This window comes from Aedes albopictus, chromosome 2 (assembly GCF_035046485.1).
Source record: "Aedes albopictus strain Foshan chromosome 2, AalbF5, whole genome shotgun sequence".
Classification (NCBI taxonomy): domain Eukaryota; kingdom Metazoa; phylum Arthropoda; class Insecta; order Diptera; family Culicidae; genus Aedes; species Aedes albopictus.
This window is the reverse complement of record NC_085137.1, coordinates 282,025,709-282,052,417: the sequence shown is the minus strand read 5'-3', so window position 1 is coordinate 282,052,417 and position 26,709 is coordinate 282,025,709. Positions and strand designations below refer to the sequence as shown.

At 42.9% G+C, this 26,709-nt stretch overlaps 2 protein-coding genes across 4 annotated transcripts in view; both read left to right on the top strand.

The window, feature by feature from the left end:
- LOC109415144 (calcium/calmodulin-dependent protein kinase type 1) overlaps positions 1-26,709 on the top strand; it is a 45,941-nt gene that overhangs the window by 14,632 nt on the left and 4,600 nt on the right. The window lies entirely within an intron of this gene.
- On the top strand, positions 20,074-24,538 carry LOC134288143 (uncharacterized). Of its 2 annotated transcripts, XM_062851931.1 has the most exons (6): positions 20,074-20,153; positions 20,212-20,547; positions 20,614-21,023; positions 21,592-21,864; positions 22,789-23,137; positions 24,337-24,538. In XM_062851931.1, exons 1-6 carry the CDS (start codon positions 20,144-20,146, stop codon positions 24,507-24,509), a joined length of 1,551 nt encoding a protein of 516 aa, XP_062707915.1. In that variant the 5' UTR covers positions 20,074-20,143; the 3' UTR covers positions 24,510-24,538. The 2 variants fall into 2 exon arrangements, with proteins under 2 accessions (XP_062707915.1, XP_062707916.1); XM_062851932.1 differs by lacking the exon at positions 21,592-21,864.

Here is a 26,709-nt window from a genome sequence, read left to right as displayed (position 1 = left end):
CCTATAATCGGGTCATCTATGCAATGTCCCGAGTCCTATGACTAATCTTATGAGGATTCCAGAGAAAAATTGCCAAATATATTTCTTATTGCTAAATTAGGGGCCAGAGAACATCTCCGGCTATCGTGGCAGCTCACTAAAATAGTTCAAACCTCTGTGGGCTGGAGGCATAGCAAGAGCTCTTCAAACTAACCGTTTAATTTGTTCCCAAGTATCTGCCGGATTTAAGCACATATGAAAGAGAATTTAATTTTCTATCCGGAAATGGTCGTTTGTTTCTCTATGATGCGGAATTCGATATGAAAAAATGCCATGGCACTTTTTCATGGAGTCACTCCTTTCACAAGGCTCTCCATTCCAGCCAAATTCAGAACACGGGTTCGGAACCTTACCATGATCCAATGTTACAAAGACAACTTTTACAGCCAACTGAATGCTGTCGTAGAGAAGATTCCAAAAGGTGATATCAAGATCCTCATGGGCGACTTCAACGCGAAGGTTGGTTCCGACAACTCGGACTATGAGCACGTCATGGGACGCATGGTCTCGGAGAAATGAACGAAAACGGTGAGCTGTTTGCAGTTTGGTGGCAACAATGATATGGTGAATGGGGAATCGCTCTTTCCTCATCAACCAGAGAACAAAGTGAAATGAGTTTCCCATGATGGCGTCACGGAAAACCTTATCGATCACATCTGCATCAGCTGAAAATGGAGACGGAGCCTTCTTGATGTGCGGAACAAACGTAGCGCCGACATTGCGTCCGATCATCATCTCCTAATCGGCGAGATCCGGCTGAGCATTGCTCGGATCCATCGACAGGGGGAGAAAATCGGGTTACCTACGTTTTAACACACACCGACTGGAAGACGCTGCAGTGAAAAGGTCCTTCGTCTATGAGCTGGAGAACACAAAAGCATAGAAGATCGATGGAGTGCCATCAAGAACGCCACTGCACAGTGGCTGATTTCGTCATTTTAGCGCGCTTAATTAATAACTTTTTAACTATGACGTTTAGCGTCATGGTGTCTTCGAGAAAGTTTTTTGCTATAATAAGGAGCTTCTTTTGAACTATAGTAAAAAATGATCAATCCCCCTAAAAGTAAGATAGAAAATTTAGTTTTTGCATTTTTTAAGATACAAGGTTGGTGTCTTCACAAAAGTTGTAGATAATGTTATTTGGAGCAACTTTGTCAAAGACGCCAAGTTTGTAACTCCGTTACTTTTTAAGATACGTTACGTTTTTTTATCATCAGCCCCTTGAAAAGGGTTTTTGCGCAATAACTTTCGAAGGATTGATTCTACATTTTTCTGATGTTCTACAAAGTTATAGATAATGGTAAAACACATAACTTCGCCGAACACGACATCCTTCTAATTTCAAAAATAAAATAGTTATAACGGTTTTTATAGTTTTTTGGGCCATATTTCAAGCATATATAACCTAGCTATAGGCAATTATATGCAAATTTCCTTTCAAGCATGTGAATATACAAGTAATTGCCTCTCTGAGAAAGCCAAAAGCATCAAACTGTAAGAAACTGTAAGATGGTTTTTGTACAGAAACTTTCAACCATCTATGTTACTTTTATATAGGATTTATTCATATCTTCAACATATTTATTTGACAGTTCATGGCAGCTTGCATTTTTATTGTTATTGTACGTGTGTGTGAATATATAGAATGAATTGTGATGCATTCTGGAGCATTCATGAAGTACGTTACACGAAAACTTATCATCTATTTATATTTTCTTACTAACTCACAGTGCTGCATGTAGTCCACGAAAAGAGCGAATGAAGTCCCATTTTTTTTTCTCAAATTCTAAACTTGCACGTGACATATTTTGTGAAGGCTCCCTCTAGTACATGTCTACAATAGTTATAGCTAATTATAAATCTTATTGTACTTTACAGTAAGGTGCTGTTCAATCGTGATCTGACAAAAAAAGTAACACTTTATGCGTTCTTTTCGTGGACTACGTGCAGCACTGCCAGTTAGTCAGAAAATAGAAGTAGATAGTAAGTTTTCATGTAACGTACTTCATGAATGTTGCAGAATGCACCACAATCCTTTCTATATATTCACACACACGTACAATAACAATACAAATGCAAGCTGGAATGAACTCTCAAAAAAATATGGTGAAGATACGGATAAATCCCATATAAAAGTAGCATAGATGGTTGAAAGTTTCTGTACAAAAACCATCTTACAGTCTCTTACAGTTTGATGGTTTTGGCATTCTAAGAGAGGCAATTACTTGTATATTTACATGCGTAAAAGGAAATTTGCATATAATTGCCTATAGCTTGTTTATATATGCTTGAAATATGCCCCAAAAAACTACAAAAACCGTAATAACTATTTTATTTTTGAAATACGCAGGATGTCGTGTTCGGCAAAGTTATGTGTTTTACCATTATCTATAACTTTGTAGAACATCAGAAAAATGTAGGATCAATCCTTCGAAAGTTATTGCGCAAAAACCCTTTTCAAGGGGCTGATGATAAAAAACGTAACGTATCTTGAAAAGTAACGGAGTTACAAACTTGGCGTCTTTGACAAAGTTGCTCCAAATAACATTATCTACAAATTTTGTGAAGACACCAACCTTGTATCTTGAAAAATGCAAAAAATAACTTTTCTATCTCACTTTTAGGGAGATTGATCATTTCTTACAATAGTTCATAAGAAGCTCCTTATTATAGCGAAAAACTTTCTCGAAGACACCATGATGCTAAACGTCATAGTTTAAAAGTTATTAATTAAGCGCGCTAAAATGACGAAATCAGCCACTGTGCACTGGTGAGAATAATTTGGTTGAGCTACGCACCCAGAGAAAACAATGGCAAAACATAGATGACACCTGGAGGAAGATGAAGGAGTGAAGTAACGCCAAAGTCGCAATAGAGCGAGCGAAAAAAACGAGGAGCCAAAACCGTAGCCCCTAAGCACTATTCGGCTCTCGAGAAGGAAGTGAAGCGCTCATGTAGGCGAACTCCCTAGCCGACGAAGGCGAGAAAGCCACAAATACTGGCGACATTCGTCTTCTCTACGACGTCTCACATCGCCTTTGGGACTAAGATGAATGCTACGATGCCCGTGAATGACACATCTGGACAGCTATTGACCGATTGAGCTAACTAGCTGAACCGCTGGTTCGAAAGCTTTGGAAGTGTCGGCCACGCCACCAACACCTTAGCATGATCCACCAAGGGTTCGACGAATTACCCATTTCAACACCAAGGCCCCATTATTGCCGGACATAGAAACAACCATCCGTAGTATGAAATCGAACAGGGCTCCGGGAATCGATCGCATATCAGCCGGAACGCTCAAAGCTGACTCAAATGGATGTATTCTATTCCTCATCGTAATTGACGAGATCCTGGTACCTTACCTAGTACGATTGATCGTGAACCAAATCGTGGTTTGTAGTGGCAACCCATTTCCCATGCAGCACGTAAATGACTTAGAACTGGCTGATGACGTAATCTCTTAGCTCAACAGCACTTTGATATGCAGAGTAAGCTCGACGATCTTGCCGATCGCTCTTCGGCAACAGGTCTTACCATCAACTTTAACAAGATCCAATCGTTGTATGCAAACATGATCAATCTTTTCAGCTTTGCGGTAGCTGGGCAATCAGTGGATAATGTTAAAGCTTCCAATATCTTGGTAGCCAAATAGCGGCTATCATGGAGCTCCATCGTCGATGTCATCATGTGGCTTCGTGGTCGTGCGGCTAAGGTCACCAAGCCTATAGTCGCATTGTGCTAAGGAGCGCGGGTTCGATTCCCGCCGCAGCTGTCAGGAAAAGTTTTCGGCTGTGCCACTGGGCGTTGCATGCTAGTCCGTTGTCTAGTGTCGTGCTTCCTTCAAAGAGCAAATAGCTCACTGGAAGCATTAAACGTGTCCGTTGTAGCAAGTACGCTTGCATATTAATGTATTTAGTTAGTTAATTCAAGTTGTTATGTATATATGGATAATTAGTATATTTATTTTCGTCAAGTATTTATCAAATCTCGGTTATGTGTTGGTCAGTTTGTTTTTGTCAATAAATCCTAAAATTAATCACCGCACTTCAAATCCAACACAAAATGCGTATAAGAGTTACCCAAGCTACAATGAGCACTATGAGTCCCCATCACGCTGAACTGCAAAGATCAAACACATGGCCTAAAATCGGCAGCGCGTCATGATGCTATTTTCAACCGCGTTAATTAGCGGACATCGACCCGAGGTTCAGAAACAAAAAGGATACATTGACCTCAACCCATTCGGCATTTTTATTCCCGAATCTCGGAGAGGAACTGGCTGAGGTATTTGGATCGGCTGTCTGAATGAGATGCCACTATTTCTATAAAGATTTAGCATGATCAAATATGAGATTCGTTTCGCGAAATGGACTTCGTCTATTTCGCGATCTTCGGGGACTTTAACCACCATGAGCCTATCTGAGGACATTCCCAGGCTCAACTCGTCCACTTTGTAACGATACGTGGAAGAGGCGAGAGTGGTCTAGTAGTGTTTCCGTGCCGTGGTGTGTTGTAAAAGGTGGATATAGTGACATGAAGATCTTAAGTAGTTTGCTAAATTTAATATTCTTTCCCCATAGTAAAACGCGATAGTATCAAGCGTAATTAGCTCAGTGGTGTAAGCTGTGTGTGCAGAAACCAGATTAGAAAGGTAATAGTTAGAATGGGAAGCGTGAAGTTAAATTCTAATGTGGGCGTTGTGCGTGATCAATTTTCTTAAATGTATAGATTCGTGGCAGCGTAGGCCAATTGCCGACACACCACCATCTCGTTTTGTCGACCGCTCTTTGACCCCACCTATCGGCTACAAAGATTTCCCGGGGTACACGTGGCCGGAAGAAGGCTGCAGTCGTTAATTTGCGCCTTAGGCAGGCAGGCCAACATAGTTCACGTCGCCGAACATCCCAGGTGTTCATCCGTCGCATCAGCGTCCAGCGTCCAGCGCCCAAACCTCCGTCCCGACGACGTCTTTCCGGGCGTCGAAAGAGTTTGGCGCGCCGACGGACGCGTGGCGTTTGTACCACGCCCAGCATAAGCCCGCGAATCCTTGAGGAGCACCACGCGGTAACAGGATCCCATCCACGATCGCCCACCGTGCGCTGAGCAACGATCGAAGCCACCCCGCGAGTCACCGCTTCCTCCTCATCGTAAATCCTAGGTCGTGAGTAAACAATTTGCATGCTATTTGTTGTGTCGTCCATGGCCATGTGACCGTATAGGCACACAAATGAACTCGCTCTCCCGATACCGCTACCGTTTATGAATGTACGGGAGGAGCACACGTAGGTACCTAACAAATTTGGCGCGCCCGCAGTAAGCGTTCATCGAGCACCGCTGCCGCCGGTTCGAATGTTGTGAGAAGGGGAGAAAGAGATCCACGCACACGTAAAAGAGTAGAAGAAGGAAATGTGTAATGAACTAGGCCTAGTAGGAATATGGGGAACTAATAAATGTATGCGTTAGAGTTGAGATACGGAGCTTTTTATGTCGAACGGTATAAATGTTCTAGCTAGAATAAATTTAAATTCCCACACTGAAAGTAAATAGTTGGTGAGATTTGTTGAATGTTGGTTTAGTAGATGTTCTTGGGGTTTTCATGTGATTCGCGTTTGGCTTTAGATATTTTGTTGAATGTAGTATTTGAGATACTTTCTATTCGGAAACGTGTCGTTGCTCAGTGGCAAAGTTAAACCTGGGCCTATGATGATAACCCGCTCATTTCTATTAGGTTCTCGAGCGTTTCTTTTATTTGGTCATGTTAAATCTTTGTATGAAGTAGTGTATTTCGCTCGTACCTCGTGAAGTACGGCAGCCGTGATAAGTCGACCAGTCAGCTTCCTCCCGTAGAACGGGTATACCCTAGCCTCCCCCTTCAGGAAGGTCTCTAAGCCGGGCAAGCTTACATCTGGTAGATGGTCTCCTCACGGAGTGGCGCTTAAGCCATCTCACTAAAACCGGAAGCTGACAGGTAGGGTCGTTATATTTGGCGCCCAACAAAACAAGGCTTTTTTGATATTTATTGTAGCTGATTTTGTAGAGTAATATTAAATTTATGTTGTTTTTGAGTCGCTGATTTTTGTTTGGTAAGTGTGAATTTACAATTGGGGTCTCAATCTCAATTTACATTATTTAGTGTAACGGTTTCTGTTTCAATGTGCATTGGTCATTTCGTTTATTCAATAAACATTTATTTGTACGTTTCATATTTGTTATATATATATACGTTATTTCTTGTAGATAATTTAATTATTAGTTACATAGTTTGGGAACTCTTATGTGTTATTTGAGTTGGAACTTGAACATATATACATACACTTTTGCTTATCTTGCTTCTGCGGTTGGTTCTTAGTATCTATACCTATTGATTGTTTAGTTTTCAGAAAATATATATCAACATGAATCAATTATTTCCGAGAGCAGAAGATCTCACTTCTGAAGAGATCGATTATGAATTCATAATAAGGCAACAACCTGAACATGTTTTCAAACTCGAATTGTCTGGGAAACAGAGGCATTTAAGAAGTCTTTTTAAGGAAGATCAAAAAGAAGCACGCAATTACCGTTCACCCTTCTCGATTAGTGAAGAAGCACCACACATTGAAGGTCGAATCGAAAATTTGGAGAGGGCTTTGGACAAAAAGGTGGAATCGAAGTATGAATCTCGGGTTATTCATTATTGGTATAGGGTTAAAAGATCAGTGGCTAGGAATGATGAAGAGAAAAAGATGCGCAGAGAACTAACCAGGAAAATTGAAGCTGTGATGCAGAACTATCAATTTGGACCTTCCCTATCACCATACAAATTTCGAATCAATAAAATCATTCAAGGGAATGAAGCAGTAGGGGGAGATCTTCCTCATACGGTTGTAAGACAGAATCAGACTGTAAGACAGGGCAGTAATGAGGCAGAGATCGCAACGAGCTACGGTAACGATAGTTGGGGCAAGCAGGATGACTTGCCACGTACGGGAACCGGGGCCATACCCAAGGATTCGAAGAGAAGTGACCATGGTATGGAGGGAAGTCAGAGCCCAGAATTTGTGGTATCGCGGCAGGAGTGGGAGGAAATGAAAACAATGATGATGACCTTGATGAGTAGGATGAGCGGCAATGATCACGAAAACGTCAGTAGGAACTCGGACAATAACCAAGGAAGGGAAAATTGGAGAAGTCAAAGTCAGGGACAACCAAGGGAAATGGCAACACAGAACATAATTCACAATAGGGTGTTTGGAGAAAGGCCAGATTCAAGGAGCTCTAGTGAGGACAATCGTAGTTACAGAACGCATCAGCCACCGAGATGTAGGCTCGATTCTAGTGATGATGATAGGTGTGTGGAAGATGGCTCGGAACAACGATACGGTGTACCGTACCAGATTCAACCACATCGGGGAACAAGGCAGCTTCGCGATCGGGCTCTGAACCATAACCGGATTGAAAAATGGAAGCTACGATTTACGGGTGAGCCAAGGTCCATGCCGATAGAAAACTTCCTGTATAAGGCAAAAAAGTTGGCAGATCGCGAAGGAGTGTCTAGAGAAGTTTTACTCAGGGATATCCACATGCTTCTCGAGGGTGCTGCTTCAGATTGGTTTTTTACGTTCGTTGATGACCTCGATACATGGGAGGTTTTCGAGACGAATATTGTTTACCGTTTCGGAAACCCTAATAAAGATCAAGGGATTCGTACAAAGATTCACGAACGCAAACAACTGAGAGGCGAACCCTTTATAGCATTCGTAACCGAAATCGAAAAGCTGAATAAGATGTTGTCCCGGCCATTATCAACCAGGAGGAAATTTGAGGTCATTTGGGACAATATGCGTCAGCATTACCGTTCCAAAATATCGATAGTAGAGGTAAAGGACTTGCAACACCTAACACGACTAAACTATCGGATTGACGCAGCAGACCCTCAACTGCAGTACCAACAAACCGAATTACCAGCCAGACGCTCTATAAACCAGATCGAAGCCGAAGGCTCTGATTATGACAGTGACCAATCCGCGCCAATAAATGCAATTAGGGGACGTTTTGGTAGAGAAAACCGTCAAAATCAGAGAGAAGGACATGAAGGAAGGAGTAATCAGCCTAGCAGCCAATTGCAACAACCAGAAAGAGCAGCACATCAACCAGTAGCAGCAACGACCTGCTGGAACTGTCAAGGGCAGGGCCATGGATGGAGGCAGTGCAACAGACCGAAAATTGTATTCTGTTACGGTTGTGGTAATTTGGGTCGAACGACTCGTAATTGCGAACGGTGTGCCCGTAATTATGCTGTTCCACAGGCTCAGCAACAGGGAAACGAATAAAAGGGTGTGAGTCTGGGAATGCCAGCATCCAGCCAAACGAAATTCCCAAATTGCCTGGACAAGATTTAACCTACGATCCATTGCGCCAGATTTACCAAATTAAAGTTCGAATTAGCAAATGTCCACACATAAAGGTTAGAATATTCGATTCAGACTGGGAAGCTTTATTGGATTCAGGAGCCGGTATAAGCGTGCTCAATTCTGTAGAAGTAATTGAAAAGTACGGGTTGAAGATTCAGCCTGCAGCGATAAGGATATCGACAGCGGACGGATCGGACTATGGGTGTCTGGGATACGTGAACATTCCGTTTACGTTCCGGAATATGACGAAGGTAATCCCAACCGTAGTGGTACCGCAAATCTCCCGAAATTTGATCCTAGGAGCTGATTTTTGGGAAGCTTTCGGTATTAGACCGATGATAGATGTTGGTAGGGGACCCGAGGCGTTGGAAGTCATTAATACCGGCGAAAAAAATACCCTTTGTTTTACCATAGAGCCCTCAGCAAACCTACCCGTGATCAATGAAGAAGAACCGGACGAAACACTAGATATTCCAGTTTACGAAGGGCCAACAGAGTCAGATGCAAACCCAGACTGTATCGAAACCGAACACGAGCTGACCGACGAGCAAAGGACGCAACTGTTGGAGGCAATAAGGACATTTCCGATGACGTCAGAGGGGAAGTTAGGCCGTACCCATTTGATAGAACATGAGATTGTTCTTAAAGAAGGAGTAAAACCTCGAAATCCCCCAATGTACAAATGTTCACCCTATGTTCAGGAAGCGATTAACGCCGAAGTCGAGAGGTTTAAGAAGCTGGACGCCATCGAAGAATGTTACAGCGAGTGGACGAACCCGCTCGTTCCTGTGCCAAAAAAGAATGGTAAAGTTCGAGTATGCCTGGACTCGAGAAGAATAAATAAGCTAACGGTTAAGGACTCTTACCCAATGCGAAATATGCAGGACATATTTCGACGATTGGGTAAGGCCAAGTACTTCTCAGTCATCGATTTAAAGGACGCCTACTTTCAGATCCCGCTGAAAGAAGGCTGTCGTAATTACACGGCATTTCGTACGGCAAAAGGAGTGTTCAGATTCAAGGTCTTACCGTTCGGAGTGATGAACGCGCCGTTTACTATGTCACGTCTGATGGATAAGGCAATAGGGTTCGACCTTGAGCCATTTGTGTTCGTTTACCTGGACGACATAGTAATTGCGTCCGAAACCTTCGAGGAGCATTTACGGTTGTTAAAAATCGTGGGAGAACGCTTGACTCGAGCAGGGTTGACAATATCGATAGAGAAATCAAGGTTCTGTCGCAAGCAGGTTATGTATCTAGGCTATCTGCTCAACAAGAACGGCGTAGCAATAGACTCCAGTAGAATCCAGCCTATTTTGGACTATAAACGACCTCAGAACCAAGAAGACATTCGTCGCTTGATGGGCCTAGCCGGATTCTATCAGCGATTCATTCGGGACTATAGTCGGATAACAGTGCCCATCACCGATCTTCTGACCAAAGAACATAAGAAGGTTGTTTGGACTAAAGAGGCCGAAACTGCGTTTAACGAACTAAAATCAGTTCTAACGTCAGCCCCGATCTTAGGGAACCCGGACTTTTCAAAGACCTTTACCATTGAGTCGGACGCGTCAGACCGAGCAGTGGGAGCAGCCCTAGTACAAGAGCAAGAAGGAGAGACTCGAGTAATTGGATATTTTAGTAAAAAATTAAATAGGACTCAGCGTCGCTATTCGGCAGTGGAGAAAGAGTGCCTGGGGGTACTCTCCGCTATCCACCATTTCAGGCACTATGTCGAGGGGACGAAATTTCGGGTGGTGACGGACGCACGCAGCCTGTTATGGCTATTCAACGTAGGCGCCGAGACTGGAAACGCTAAGCTTTTGAGATGGGCTCTCCGCATCCAAGCTTACGACTTTGATCTAATTTATCGTAAGGGAAAGGCCAATATCACGGCTGACTGTTTGTCCCGGTCAGTCGAAGTAGATGTCGTCTCGACTTCGCAACCCGATGCGGAATACGAAGAACTAGTAGAAGATGTCCTTGCAAACCCATGGAAGCGAAAGAATTGGCGTGTTGTAGATGGGAAAGTCTTTCGGTTCGTTAAGGTTGGAGACCGATTAACGGATCCAAGATTTGAATGGAAGGAAATACCTACCGATTCCCAGAAAATGGACATTATCAAAAACGAACATGATAAAGCGCATTTCGGCTATGAGAAAACCCTTGCAGCTGTGAAACAGCGATATTACTGGCCAAGGATGAACTCCGAAGTGAAAAGGTTCTGCCGTAATTGTATGAAGTGCCAAGTAAGCAAATCAGGAAACGTGAACGTAACACCACCGATGGGCTCACAAAAACCAGTAGAGTATCCGTGGCAGTTTGTGACCCTGGACTACGTTGGGCCCCTACCTCCATCTGGGAAAAACAGAAGCACCTGCTTGTTGGTGGCGACTGATGTATTCAGCAAATTTGTTTTAGTATTTATTTATTTATTTATTTGATCTACATCAACAGGCTTACTAGAGCCCCAATGATGGTTTAAAAATAATAATAATAATAGTTATGATAACAATAATATTAGAAAACAAATTCAAAGGTCAAACACAAACAAGTTGGAACATAATAGCGCAGTCAAGGTATTGAAACTTAAACTAAGGTACATAACAATGAATTCGTCAGTTATTTCTGTTGCTAAAAAAAGACAAAAAACTACGACGTAGTGCGTTGCGTGTCAAGTGGAAGTCGAAGAATGACGCCACCCTATTGAAAACGCGCATCAAGCCCCCAAAAGCTCCATGTAGTCCATAGTTAGTTCGTCGAAGTGGTAGTCTCAGCATGATGCTATTGCGGAGTGATCGCGGCTGGACATTTACGTCGATTTGTTCCAGCAACGCTCCGCAATCTATTCGTCCCTGTAACGTATCAGCGATCGTCAATGCTCTGGCGGCATCCCTCCTTGTACGCAGTAGATCTAGATCGATCAGTTGGCATCTGCTCTCGTAACTGGGTAATCGGAACGGGTCTCTCCAAGGCAGCCGTCGTAATGCAAACCGGAGAAAGCGTCGCTGGACAGATTCAATCCTCTCGACGCCATTGTTGTACCCGGGACTCCAAACTGTAGAGCAGTACTCTAACGTAGAGCGCACGAGGGAGCAGTACAACGATTTCAGGCAATAGACATCAGAAAAGTTTTTGGCTATTCTGAAGATGAACCCTAGGGTCTTGGACGATTTTTCTACAATGTACGAGATATGTTGCCTAAATGTCAACGTCGAATCCAAAATGACTCCCAAGTCCTTGACATGGTGCACACGTTCGAGAGCTGTGCCTAGCATGCTGTATACGAAGATAATCGGCTGCTTCTTTCGTGAGAACGTAATAATAGAGCACTTCGTTGGATTTACAATCATTCGGTTCAATGAGCACCAGTTAGCAAAACGCGTGACCTGCTGTTGCAAGAAGACGCAATCATCAGTTGAGTGAATCCGAAGAAAGATCTTCATGTCATCGGCATACGACAACCGAGGGCCTTCAATCACGAAATTGACGTCGTTGAAATAGAGCAGGAAGATTAATGGACCAAGATGACTTCCTTGTGGTATGCCGGAGGTAGCGTTAAAGCAGTTCGATTTGCAGTCACCTATGGTCACAATCAGCTGACGGTCGGTTAGATATGAGCGGAACCAAGCTAGGAGACTCCCGCCAATGCCGTACCTATCGAGTTTTGCGATCGCAATGGCGTGGTTCAGCTTGTCGAAGGCTGCTGACAAGTCAGTGTAGATAACATCGGTCTGAGCACGTTCGATCATACTCTGAGTGATGTGTGAAGTGAGGCAAAGCAGATTCGTGGAAGTGGAGCGACCAGCAGTGAACCCGTGTTGGTCAGGGCTCAAAACATGCTTGCAATGTGAGAGCAAAGGCTCCATGATGATGAGCTCGAACAGCTTGGAGATGGCAGTCAATGAGGTAATTCCACGATAGTTATCCACGTCACGTTTGCTTCCTTTTTTGTGTACAGGATACATATGAGCGAGTTTCCAGCAGGAAGGGAATACGCCGCTGGAGAGTGACATGCGGTAGAGGCGTTGAAGTGGATCTAGTAAGCAGGAGATGTGTTTTTTTAGGAATGCCGATGGAATGCCGTCCGGTCCAGGATTATTGGATGATTTGAGTTGCGATGCGGCCCTGGAGATCATACCATCGTTGACATGAATGGAACTGAACATTTGGCCATTTGGAGGAACATTTCTAGCGGCGATAGAAACTTCGTCGGCGTTTAAGCTCTCTTCATTGAACACGCTAGCAAATTTCTCGGCAAACAACTGACAAATGTCCCGAGGAGTGGAAGCTGATACTCCATTCAACTGCATTGTTGCGGGAAGTCCGGATTCCTTACGTTGTTGGTTGACATACTTCCAGAAAGATTTCGGATGAGATTTGAATTTGAGCTGAATATCACGCTGGTACCTTGAGAAGCATTGGCGACTGGTTCGCTGGTATTCATGGTTGAGCCTCACGTAGTGGTTTCTCAGAGCAAGCGTGCGGTGTTTGGTGAGCTGTCTCAGGGCTGCTCTCTTAATCGTCTTCATCTTTCGTAGTTCGCTAGTCTGCCAGGGAGACCGAGAAGCTTTGCTTTGTATCCTTTTAGGGACGTGCCTGTCTACGACGTATGCCAGGATATTTGAAAAGGTGAGTGCGGCTGTCTCAACATCGCCCGTGTCGAGAACGTGTTCCCAGTCAATACTTGTCAACACCTCAGCAATGCTACGATGATCGGCCCTCCGGAAGTCGTAAGATACGGAGGCAACGGCATCTTCGAAGTCATGGACAAGCGAATTTTCCACGTTGATAATCAAGGGAGGATGATGAGGAACGTCTTTGACCAGCGCACAGGGTGCAACTGCAGTGTAAGGTGCCTGATCTCGAGTGCTCACGAAACATAGATCCAAGGTTCGTCCATTTTCATTCAACACGTGATTGAATTGAGTGAGCGTAGCTGCGTTATAATTGTCTAAAATGCTTATTGCGCCAGAATGAAGCTGCGAGTGTTCCGAATCGACACAGAGGAAGCCGCTATGCGATGGCCTCCAAGAGATTCCAGCAAGATTGAAGTCGCCCACTACAAGGACATCGTCAGTAGGAAGGGCGGTATCCAGAATGGTGAACACAGACTGGCAGTGAGTTTCGATAAGTTCAGTGTCCCGAACCCTATCAGGAGGTATGTACAGCGAGCATAGAAATAATGTACGGTCGATCATCTTGACGGAGATCCATACTTGCTCCAAGCAGGTCCAGGAGTCGTTGAGGATCGCTTTGGCCTTCAGTCCGGAACGAACAGCTACCAGCACGCCACCTCCGGAAGATTTACTGCTATTATTAGAGTTGCGATCGCAGCGAAACACCTCATAGTCGGATCCGAATACTTGACTTGAAAGCGTACGAGAGTCCAGCCAGGTCTCGATGAGCACAATAATGTCGTAGCAGCCGTCCGAAACGGCCAAGCGGTAATCTTCGACACTTGTATTCAAGCCGCCGACATTCTGGTAGTACACAACCATGTCCTCTTTTCGCGTCGTAACAGCATCTCCGGGTGTCCTGGAAGTTGTTTGTACAGTAGCCAGTGACTGGTAACTTTCTGATAGACAAGGATACTCGCCGTAGTCAGGTTGTTGGAAGACCCTCTCGCCGCATCCGACCACAGGACCGGAACGACTATGATGAACGAGGGCAGCGCATGGCAGGACTGGGTCGGAGGGATTGAGGGCTTCCATGAGGCTTTCTACGGTGCGTTCCGGGTAGCCGAGAAAGGAGAGCTGATCATCGTCGTCGGGATTGGAGTTAGCAGGGTCCACAGTACTGGAAATCGATCCAGCATCAGATAATGGAGAGACTAAAACGTGTTCATACTTGCCGGAGGTCGCAGCTCGGAAGACCCCTAATCCACATCTAGCTGCAGGACCAGGACGGCTGTGATGAACGCTGGCAGGATAGAACGCGACTGAGCTAGAGGAATCAGGGGCTTCCAAAAGACTGTCTACGATGCGTCCTGGCTGTAGAGTCAGTGGGATGGTGCAGTTGAAACGTTGCTGGATGAGAGAGGAGGGTAGTTGCTCGCTGTTGGTTCGACCGACGGAGCCGAGATCCTCAACAGGTTCGGGGGAATCAAGTACAAACCTTCAGAGAAGCTAAGGCGAACTCACTGGCAGATTTTGTGGAGAATATGATTTTCCAACTCTTTGGCGTTCCCGAAGTTATCCTTACGGATAATGGATCTCAGTTCATTTCAAAACGATTCAAAACACTACTAGAGACGTACCACGTGAACCACTGGCTAACTCCATCGTATCATCCGCAAGTCAATAATACAGAAAGGGTCAACCGAGTAATAACGACTGCCATCCGCGCGACCCTGAAGAAGGGCCACAATCACTGGGCGGACGACGTGCAGCTTATCGCTAATGCCATCCGAACAGCGGTACACGATTCGACCAAATATAGTCCTTATTTTGTGGTGTTTGGCCGGAATCAAGTCTCAGACGGCAGAGAGTATGGACGGATCCGCGATCATTACGAATCCAAGGAAAACGAGGTGGAAAACACGGTATCGGACAGACGGCAAAAGCTGTTCACTGAAATTCGGAACAATCTGTCGGCAGCGTACAAAAGGCACGCCAAAACATATAACTTGCGATCAAACCCTAGCTGCCCTTCCTACGTCGTAGGGGAAAAGGTCCTAAAACAGACTTTCGACCTTTCGGATAAAGGTAAAGGTTTTTGTAAAAAACTAGCACCGAAATTTGAACCAGCCGTGGTACGAAAAGTTCTGGGTACAAATACATACGAACTCGAAGACGAAACGGGAAAGCGAATTGGAGTTTACTTTGCTAATCGTTTGAAAAAGTTGCATTCAGCTTGAAGAAAGAGGTTTTTTAAGCTATGTACCTCTTTAGAGTAACAACCAATCTCAAAGATCAAAACGCCTACGGGTTAGAAAACTTACGGACAGATCGACGGACTCGTGTGAAGGAAGTTCTTGAACCGACTAGCACTGAGGGTACCGACTGAGCCTAACACAACGACATTCACGAAATTCAGCTATGTAACTTTCCAAAAAGTGACTACGAACAACAAATTTCATAAAAACACCATAAGTTGGGTAAAGTTTCCTAAACGAACCACTACGAAGCACCAAGTTACCGATTTCGAGTGGACCATACTCACTTACAGTGAGATGTAAATATGTACATATGTATTAGTAGTTTAGTTTGCCTAATTCCCTATCACTTAAAATGTAGATTAGTACTTAACCTAGATTAGTAATTTATTAAGCTTCACTCACGGTTTCCTTTTGAGCCGAGTGTAGTCTTGCCTTCGTCTAGGAGGGGGAGACTGTGTTTTTCGTAGTCCTTTTTGTAGTCGATAGCGGTAGGTTACTCCACGTTCTCTTAATTTTCTTGTTCTTTTTCGTTTCCTCAGCATCCTGTAGTCCACTGAATCGTCCTTTCATCCTTGGTATAGTTTGTTTCCAAAAGTCCTCTCAATCCAATATATTCCATGTCCGCATCCGTCTAATTTGTCATTGTAGTCCATTTCGTTCATCCGTTACGTCCTCATATATATCCTTTCGTCCGCACCATATTTGTCCATCCGAGTCGTATTTATTTGTATCCGTCTGTACCACAACATAGGTGTACATCATTTAGCTCGTCTTGGTTAGTGTAGCACTTTTTCTCCTTTTTCTCATCTTCTGGTTGGCCGGGAAAACCTGTAAATAAACCCAAACCAAACAACTTACATCCAATAATTTGGAACAATTTTTTGTTCACTCTCCTTAAACTTGACATCGCGGGGGTTTTCCTCTCGTGGTGAGCCGTTGCCGTCCGGTTTTTCAACAAAATTCCGCGATTTCTGCCGGGAAATTAGTTTTTCTCTGCGCGAATTTTTTTTTATGTTTACGTTCTCTGCGTTTGACAGTTCAATCTAGGTATTGATATTGTATGTATGATAGACCGGTCATAAGAGTGTGTGAGTTCTTGTGTCGGAGTTCAGTCGTAGTTGGATTCTGGTGCAAGTTTGTATGCAAGATATGGATGAATGCGGTGTGTTAGTGTGGATGAATGTTTTTCTTGGAGAGCTTTTGGTAGTCAGAAATTCTCGGCGTAATAAAGTTCTCTTAAGAAGAAATTTGAGTTCAAGATGTTGGTGAGCGTAAATCGCGGATGAATCCGTGGCTGCGAACCGCACTCATGAATGGTTTGTTTTGGAGTAAGCAAGCTGGTGTCTCGCGTTGCTCGCTACGTGTTGGGTGAGAGGCAACCATGCTTGATTACTCGTGTGTTCACAAGTAGGTGAATGTTTTTTTGGGAATGTTATTCATGTATCGGCGTGGTCCTGGTGTGGAATAATGTTCCCGTTCTTTGTGAGCTTGCTCAGAGTCAGTGCACGACTCTTGAGTGGAAGCGGTTTTATTTGTTATGTTTGAGAAATTTGTGTGAATGAACGAGATTAATTACGTAATTGTTCTGTCAAACTGATTGCTTCCATAGACCCGGTTACCCATAGACATTCGAGTATTTAGTTTGTTGTTCTGGCCAACCCCAATTTGTTTTCTTTGTTATAGTAAGTGTGCTAATGATAAAATGAGTAAATTTTTGCTGGAGACCGGAGACCTAGGTCGCTGATGGTCAGTGGCAGGCGAGTACTGTGATGGTATTTGCGCTGTAAATAGAGAAGGAGCTGACGTAAGTCAGCGATGAACTTATATGACCCCAAAAGTCGAAAGTTTTTGAATTAGCGCGTCTTGCTTGGCCTACGAAAATTTGATTGGCTACTTGTACTTTCTTTTCCCAAGGCCAATCAAATTTTCGTAATTTTAGTGGGGAATGTTGTAGCAAGTACGCTTGCATATTAATGTATTTAGTTAGTTAATTCAAGTTGTTATGTATATATGGATAATTAGTATATTTATTTTCGTCAAGTATTTATCAAATCTCGGTTATGTGTTGGTCAGTTTGTTTTTGTCAATAAATCCTAAAATTAATCACCGCACTTCAAATCCAACACAAAATGCGTATAAGAGTTACCCAAGCTACAATGAGCACTATGAGTCCCCATCACGCTGAACTGCAAAGATCAAACACATGGCCTAAAATCGGCAGCGCGTCATGATGCTATTTTCAACCGCGTTAATTAGCGGACATCGACCCGAGGTTCAGAAACAAAAAGGATACATTGACCTCAACCCATTCGGCATTTTTATTCCCGAATCTCGGAGAGGAACTGGCTGAGGTATTTGGATCGGCTGTCTGAATGAGATGCCACTATTTCTATAAAGATTTAGCATGATCAAATATGAGATTCGTTTCGCGAAATGGACTTCGTCTATTTCGCGATCTTCGGGGACTTTAACCACCATGAGCCTATCTGAGGACATTCCCAGGCTCAACTCGTCCACTTTGTAACGATACGTGGAAGAGGCGAGAGTGGTCTAGTAGTGTTTCCGTGCCGTGGTGTGTTGTAAAAGGTGGATATAGTGACATGAAGATCTTAAGTAGTTTGCTAAATTTAATATTCTTTCCCCATAGTAAAACGCGATAGTATCAAGCGTAATTAGCTCAGTGGTGTAAGCTGTGTGTGCAGAAACCAGATTAGAAAGGTAATAGTTAGAATGGGAAGCGTGAAGTTAAATTCTAATGTGGGCGTTGTGCGTGATCAATTTTCTTAAATGTATAGATTCGTGGCAGCGTAGGCCAATTGCCGACACACCACCATCTCGTTTTGTCGACCGCTCTTTGACCCCACCTATCGGCTACAAAGATTTCCCGGGGTACACGTGGCCGGAAGAAGGCTGCAGTCGTTAATTTGCGCCTTAGGCAGGCAGGCCAACATAGTTCACGTCGCCGAACATCCCAGGTGTTCATCCGTCGCATCAGCGTCCAGCGTCCAGCGCCCAAACCTCCGTCCCGACGACGTCTTTCCGGGCGTCGAAAGAGTTTGGCGCGCCGACGGACGCGTGGCGTTTGTACCACGCCCAGCATAAGCCCGCGAATCCTTGAGGAGCACCACGCGGTAACAGGATCCCATCCACGATCGCCCACCGTGCGCTGAGCAACGATCGAAGCCACCCCGCGAGTCACCGCTTCCTCCTCATCGTAAATCCTAGGTCGTGAGTAAACAATTTGCATGCTATTTGTTGTGTCGTCCATGGCCATGTGACCGTATAGGCACACAAATGAACTCGCTCTCCCGATACCGCTACCGTTTATGAATGTACGGGAGGAGCACACGTAGGTACCTAACAAATTTGGCGCGCCCGCAGTAAGCGTTCATCGAGCACCGCTGCCGCCGGTTCGAATGTTGTGAGAAGGGGAGAAAGAGATCCACGCACACGTAAAAGAGTAGAAGAAGGAAATGTGTAATGAACTAGGCCTAGTAGGAATATGGGGAACTAATAAATGTATGCGTTAGAGTTGAGATACGGAGCTTTTTATGTCGAACGGTATAAATGTTCTAGCTAGAATAAATTTAAATTCCCACACTGAAAGTAAATAGTTGGTGAGATTTGTTGAATGTTGGTTTAGTAGATGTTCTTGGGGTTTTCATGTGATTCGCGTTTGGCTTTAGATATTTTGTTGAATGTAGTATTTGAGATACTTTCTATTCGGAAACGTGTCGTTGCTCAGTGGCAAAGTTAAACCTGGGCCTATGATGATAACCCGCTCATTTCTATTAGGTTCTCGAGCGTTTCTTTTATTTGGTCATGTTAAATCTTTGTATGAAGTAGTGTATTTCGCTCGTACCTCGTGAAGTACGGCAGCCGTGATAAGTCGACCAGTCAGCTTCCTCCCGTAGAACGGGTATACCCTAGCCTCCCCCTTCAGGAAGGTCTCTAAGCCGGGCAAGCTTACATCTGGTAGATGGTCTCCTCACGGAGTGGCGCTTAAGCCATCTCACTAAAACCGGAAGCTGACAGGTAGGGTCGTTATACCGTGTCATCGAAAGCCGATAGCGACATAAATTCGGGAGCGAAAGTGGCGGTGGGTCAGCCACACTCAACGCAGTGGCGAGAACGAAATCTGCAAGCAAGCGTTAGATTGGAAACTAGTAGGACATCGCAGCAGAGGCACCCCCAGAGGCTCATGGCAGCATAGCCTCAACAAAAAATAAAGAAATTAGACAGAAATTTGACCTGGCCACAGATCAAGGCGATGGCATCCTCCCAGCTAACAAAAACTCGTAAAAGATGTTGCATAGGATGCTAAAGTGGAGGCCATATGCGTACATGCTTCCATTTACCCGCATGTACACGGTGTTCATTAAGTTCGGATACACCAACTTGAATTAATTTCACATCTGTAATTTAGATTTTCAAAGTAAATGTATTTATTGAAAGGTCATATAACACTGATCAAATATAGCATATGGTTTTGAATAAAGTATTTTTCTACTTTTTTCATAAGCCTTAGATGTATCTAAAGTTTGTTAGCTCCGGCGCGCTGGAATAATTTTCGATAAGTTGCTCAAGCTACAGAAGTCTAAAACGTTAACTTTTGAGTTTACATCTCACTATACTAAATTAAAATAACTAAATTAATAGACAAAAGCTTTACACTGCTATTTCAGTGATGATATGGTGATAAATTTGCAAGTTTAGTCAAAATGTGCTTAAATCTATGAAAAAGGCATAATTACTTTGCTACAACAGTTTCTCGGTTTAATTTTCATTATTTATAAGTGATTGAACATCGTGACGCTTCACACAAAAAATGAGCAAAGGTACGATTTTGTTTTACTTGGATTCAATACAACACTTCACCACAATTTTCCATTTCAGCTCACTTTGCCGTCGTTCAAACGCAAGAAGCCCAGGGCCCAATGCTGTCGGTCGTGCCGCATCAGTGGGTTCAGAAGGATGGATTGCTGTGGCCAAACAAAAATGCGCATACGCTCTCCAAGGATGCATCATCAAAGCCATCACATACTTGGACAAAAATCCCTTGTGTTATGAAGAAAAAGAACATTGCTACCTACGAGAAAGCGCAGCAGGAAGCAGCAGAACTTTCAGGGTTGTCGACGGACACATCGGATTTTGCTCCGCGGAAAAAGCAGAAAAGGGTACACAAAAGTCAACCTGCCCAAGGATATGATTTTAATGATATGCTCAGCCAAGGTTTGTATTTGCTCTTACTTACTTAGCTGCGAATTACTAAAAAAAAGTTTGTTTTTTTTTCTCTAGCTGGTCCATCCTCTGCCAGCCAGCCGCAACCAGGCGTCAAACATTTGGTCATCAGCAGAAAGTCGATGGTCCCGAGGCAAACGCCCCCTTCTTTTGTCATGAAGGCTGTGACTAGTAAACCAGCACCCGGACCGACTCAACTGGCAATGGGACAGAGCCCTGCTCAGCTGGAACAAGCTCCGGCCACTCATGCGATGGCTCATTCTGCATCAATCATCCCAGTTGCTCCGTCTGTTCCAGTTGCAGCGGCTGTCGACATGCATCAAATCGTCGAACAATCTGAAGTGTCGCTGCTCAGCGCATCAGAGGTCGAAGTTTTACTACAGAATTCTCAAGAAGTGGGACTTGAATCGCAGGTTGCAGAGGAGGAGGTCAGCTATCATGAGGAATACATGGAAAATTATGATGAGGTAAGAACATCCTTGCATATACCATTTTATTGGAAATTTGTTTTGCTACAGAAAACTACAAATTAAGAGGATTAGTTTAACCATTACTGATCATGTTGCTGTTTATCTTCCCGAAGTCAGTGGGCGATTTGCATTTTGGCGAAGACAGTGGACAAAATGCATAGATAAACAGAAGTAACACTAAATTATTATCGCACAACGATCTAACGCTGAATTAAAAAAAAGTTAGGCCGACGGTCTACCCACGGCGTTTGCATAGTTTTTGTGTGAGTTTTATATGTATACACTACCGCCACTTAGTCACAGTTGATCAAACACACCCTTCCGCGACTTTATTTCCAACCAAAACACATGCAATATGCTACGCCTGTTTGTCTGTGATGAATATATGATTTAGAATAGCTGCTTGCTAATACTATGAATAAAAATTAGGTAAGGGAACGTTCAAAAATTACATAGCGCAGAAATTGTCCATGTACAACCCCCTAGCCCATCCCTCAGGTTACACTTTTCGAATAAGGAAAAAACCTAAAATAATTTTAATTTTTATAATGCTTTTTACTTTTAGGAACAAAATTCGGAAAAAAGGATCGTTCAGGCGATCGAGCAAGCGAGTGATCGAATTATTGAAGCTGTCGCAAGAAAGATGGACGAATCTTTCACAAAATCCGTTGCTGCAATAAAAAGCGACTTCGACTTGAAGATAGAAGCCGCCCTGCGTGTTCGCCGGCATGACAACGACACAACTGACCAAAACTTCAAATTTTCGCCTGCGTCGACTGTACAGGAAATTGAGCAACTCGAAACGGAGTTGGCAAATACATCTTATCAGGAGAAGCTTGTGAGTATATCTAGTAAATGTATGAATGATAAAGTGTATATGGGATTTGACATAAGTCGGTACCCACGACCACCCCCTCAGGAGGCAAATTTTAATAAAAGTGTATTGTTGACTGCACCCCAAATTGGACTGACACAATAGTGTGCACACACCTTCAAAGTATGATTGCAGCACAGGGCCACGTCTGATCGAGTTGAGGTCTTCGGTGAACTTATTCCTTGTAAATGGAGGAATAAGTGCACCGAAGACGTCGAGACGATCCGAGGCAAATGTGCACTTTTATCACACTTTTTAGGCGTACCAATAAAAGTGCGATAGTCCAATTTGGGGTGTAATCTGCAATATATGGGATTTATCATAAATCGGTACCCACGACCACGCCCTCAGAAGACAAAATTTAACCCGGGAGCGGTCGCGTCGTGTACTAAGTACACGCACCATGAAAAATGCACGCTTGCGGTACACAGCATGAGCGTGGCGTCGTTGCAGGTAGTCAAAGACGCGACTGCTCGAGGGTTAATAAAACGATATTAATTTTTTTTGAGCATTTTGGGTGTTGACACTCTGACCGTACCAGATTAAGTGTATATGGGATTTGACATTACAATAGTGACAGTCAACAGTGAACACCCAAAATGCTCAAAAATAACGTTTTATTAAATTTTGTCTCCTGAGGAGGTGGTCGTGGGTACCGAGTTATGATAAATCCCATATACACTTAATCTGGTACGGTCAGGGCGTTACTATTGAACTACCTTGATACTCCAAATTGATGTTTTATAATATGTTGACTACTACGGGTGTGGCCTTGGTGGGTTAGTTATATCAAATTCGAAAAAAGGTGTTACCACTGATCACTCTTGGTACTCCAAACTGATGCGTTTCTGTTTCATATCCATATAACCCATTTTACTTTAATTGCAGATCACTCACATGCGGAAGATGATTGGCCCTATCGGAGATACCTGTAACGGCCAGAATATGTGTTACGCTCTGATCGATCGCTTTTTTCAACGCTGTGTGATGACCAGCTGCTCCTGGAGTGGCGGCAGTAAATCCGACGTGCCAAAATATCCAATGAAGAATTGCAAACACATTTTGGATACTTTTTTCAAAATCGTCCACGCTGTGAATTCGACATTTTCAGTTAAACTGATGGAGGACTTCTTCAAGCAGGTTTTGAGGAACGCAAAATCTCGTTGTCAAGCGAAAGGATTGCGACAGTCAACGATTCATCGACGGGCGAAGAACTCAAAACAAAAAAATACTCAAGGTAAGTAACGATGACAAGCAATCTCGGGCTTAGTCCACTGATTTGTCTCGGTGAATTTCTTTTTTACCGTTTCGTTGACATTTTCGGCTATTTTGTTTTTCTTGGTTTCTTACCCCCAATGATGATAAATAATTTTTGGACGTTACAGTTTTTTTTAAATATTTTTTTGCCTCAGCCATGCTGCCCCTATTCGCATAACGGTCCCTTGTTTGCTGGGTTTCCTATTCACATGGGACTGTTGTGTTGGGGGCAGCATAGTGCTATGAAATCCTGTATGAAATGAAAGTACTATGTAGTATAGTACAGTTGAAGTAATGCCGATTAGACCAGTATAATACCGCTTGAACTGCCTAGGGGCCATGCACAAATTACGCCAGCACGCGTTTTGCAGAACGTGACGATCCATACAAAGAATGGTGAGCTCCCATACAAAAAGTGTGACATAGGGGGAGGGGGTTGAAAAAGGTCGATTTTTGTGTGACATAATTTGTGCATCACCCCAATATAAGTAACATAAAATCAATGGGCAGTGAGCATGCTTTGGTTCATATTGACTGACCGATTTTATGTTATATTTTTTTTCATTTTTATTTTTGTGTATTTATAGTTAGCTAATTCTACACTTTCTTATTTTAAGTGTCAAGATTTTGGGGTGATACACAAATTATGTCACGCAAAAATCGACCTTTTTCAACTCCCCTCCCCCTCTATGTCACACTTTTTGTATGGAACCTTAATATTTTTTTGTAAAATTCGTCACGATCTGCGAAACCCCCCTCCCCCCTAAAAGCGTGACGTAATTTGTGTACGGCCTCTTAGGGTACCTACACGGTTGGTCAAACCTGGCAATAACAACAAGACAGAACAAATCGCTCGAATTGATGCTATGTATGTCTACCACGATCAAACATAGCAGCATTCTGAGAGAGTTGGTTGATCGTGTTGATCGTGCTGGCAGATCTCACCAACCGTTTGGTTAGTGAGTAGGTAACCTTAGGTTCATGAAACACAGACAAACAGATATAGACGTGCTTAAAATATATTTCAGGAAGCATATATTTTTACAAAACAATGTTTTCTATCCATTTGTTATCTTTTGTTATCTATAGATTTTGAGTCATATTTGTGATAAATCTATTTTTTGTACTAGTCTTGATGTACTCATATGTATACATGCTAAATACATTCATTCATTCCAGAGGACATCTGTAACGATAATCAAGGCGGTGACGTTTCAAACCAGGAAATGAAGCACGAAGCTGTGGAAATTGACGCTTCCGGTAACTTGGATGTCTCCGACAATTTGGATGATGATTCCGAAGAGGACAACGACAAAGAAAACACGATTGGTGACGAAGATGACGATGAGTGAAAGGTGTCAGTTTTTGAACCTGTTTTTTTTTTGTTATTTGAGAAGTTGAAAATGAATTTGACTAACTTTTGACTGTTTTGTTCTAATCAATTCGATATATGAATATGTTATCAATGTGAATCAGTAAATAAAACAAAGGTATTCAAACTGAACATTTACATTCATTTTTATTTAGGGGATACATTTATCGTGTGAAGTAGCGGTACAAATACAAAATGTTTGCCGCGATATGGAACTGCAACGAACTTACAAAGAACATCGTTTACACCGTAAGATTTCTTATTGTTCATACTCAACCCTGCCATAAATATGTACAAATGTGATGATTTAATCGGAATCTCGAAAAAGTTTGAATAGGTTTTGACGGGACGACCAATTATGTTTATGTCGTTATTCGAATCAATCGAACCATCTACCATTTGCACAATTTCTAAATTTCGTGTCAAAAACCACGAGTTTCTAGATGTGTTACTGATAAATACTCCTGCTTGAACTTCACATTCTACTATTCCGTTCCGGGTAACCAGATTCGGAACGAATTTGGAAAAAGGATTTGTGTTATTTTTTTTTACAGATTGTTTTTCGAGCATTCTGTTTATTACTTGCTCCAAGCAATTGTTGCCCTGCCGAAGAAGTTTTTTGATTTGGAATAAATAACTCTCAAACGGATAAGCGGATATGGTATTTAACGAACCAAAACGATTCACATCGTTTACCACATGTTCCAGATTGTGAATGTTACTAGTGATATATTGTTCTCCATAGATTGTCTTGAACTCTTCAATAAATTTTTCGAAAAGGGCTTGTGCGACTGCCCGCATATGTGCATACATGTCCGATGAGCAAATAGTTACTGCAGTAAAGAACAACAGAAAATGTTTGTACAATTTCTCATCCAATACGTCTTTTAGAACAACGATCCCAGCATACAACAAAAAGGAACGCCACTCAGTACCTTTCCAAAATGCAAGACAGTCCAGCCCTCGTAGTTTACGGTGAATTTCTTTGGGTAGCTTCACATCACAAATTGCAGATGATAAGCATTGTGTTTGAAAGGCACTCAACTTTCCAGTAAATCCAAAGTAGCCATCTCTCCATCCAGTTAAAAGGCGTTTCATTACCCCTAGTTCCAATAGGTGAAGTGAATCGGCAATAACGAAATCTTGAATCATGTCCAAATGTGGGATTTTTAGTAAAGGAGTATCCGGACCACTTTGATGATTTTCGTATGCTTTTTGACGAAATTGTTCATCAGTACGCAAAGCGCAATGCAGATATGGAAACACAACTGTTCTGGAAACTTGCGAATATTCTCCATGTATTGTGCATTTTAGACATCCTTCTTTTCCGTTGAAATTCACCACACCTAAAATTATATAAAAAAGTAGTCCTACTTGAAATATGTATAGGAGGCATATGTCTACACTGCATGTATGTAATCATATAACTGTCCTGTATGAATAGAAAGCATAGTAAAGACGAGACTGATAAATGATTACTGGTAGTACAGCAATGAAAAGTACTATAAAAATTAACTAGCACAGACAAACAGACCTATCACTTGGAACAAATTGTAAATGAAATCATCATCAAAAACATAATCGTCCAATGCTAATCTCGTTGTGTTTCACTAACTAAAAACGATGCAGGTGCCATAGGTGAACGATTTGTGAACTACAGAATATTTTAGCTAACCGGTAGGTTAAGGAACGATGAGAAGTGAACGAAGGTATGTTCGTCTGTGCTACTAGTTGTAAATAGAATATTTAAATAATTTACCTTTGACAAAAGCTCTTGCAGGTGAGTCGCAAATAAAACTTCTAATCTTAAGTATTACTGTGTGATGATTAACAACAAGTCCTTCTTCGATTATTGGAATTATTTCATCCACAAAAGGCGTAAGGAATTCTTCGAGATCAGCGGGTTTGCTTTTACCGAGAAATATACCAATAGGCAATGTTTGTAGATTTGGATACTCATGTACGTTACACAAAATGGGCCAGAGTTGAAACTTTGAGCTCTTATGGATAGGCAAACCATCAATATTAATATTAATACTAATATTGATATCTTCAGATAGATCTCCAAACCAATTTGTTAAACACTGTTTGACGCCGTGATGCCAATATGTACCACCAGCTATTGGCAGGCATTGCTTTCCCGTGTTTTGTGGAGTGTTCAAAAGGGTTCTGGGGTCTTG

What these genes read in the sequence shown, in the direction of transcription:
- LOC134288143 (XM_062851931.1), top strand. An exon ending in ACATGGAAAATTATGATGAG is followed by an intron (nt 21,024 to 21,591) that starts GTAAGAACATCC and finishes TTTTACTTTTAG; the next exon opens with GAACAAAATTCGGAAAAAAG. An exon ending in AAAACAAAAAAATACTCAAG is followed by an intron (nt 23,138 to 24,336) that starts GTAAGTAACGAT and finishes CATTCATTCCAG; the next exon opens with AGGACATCTGTAACGATAAT.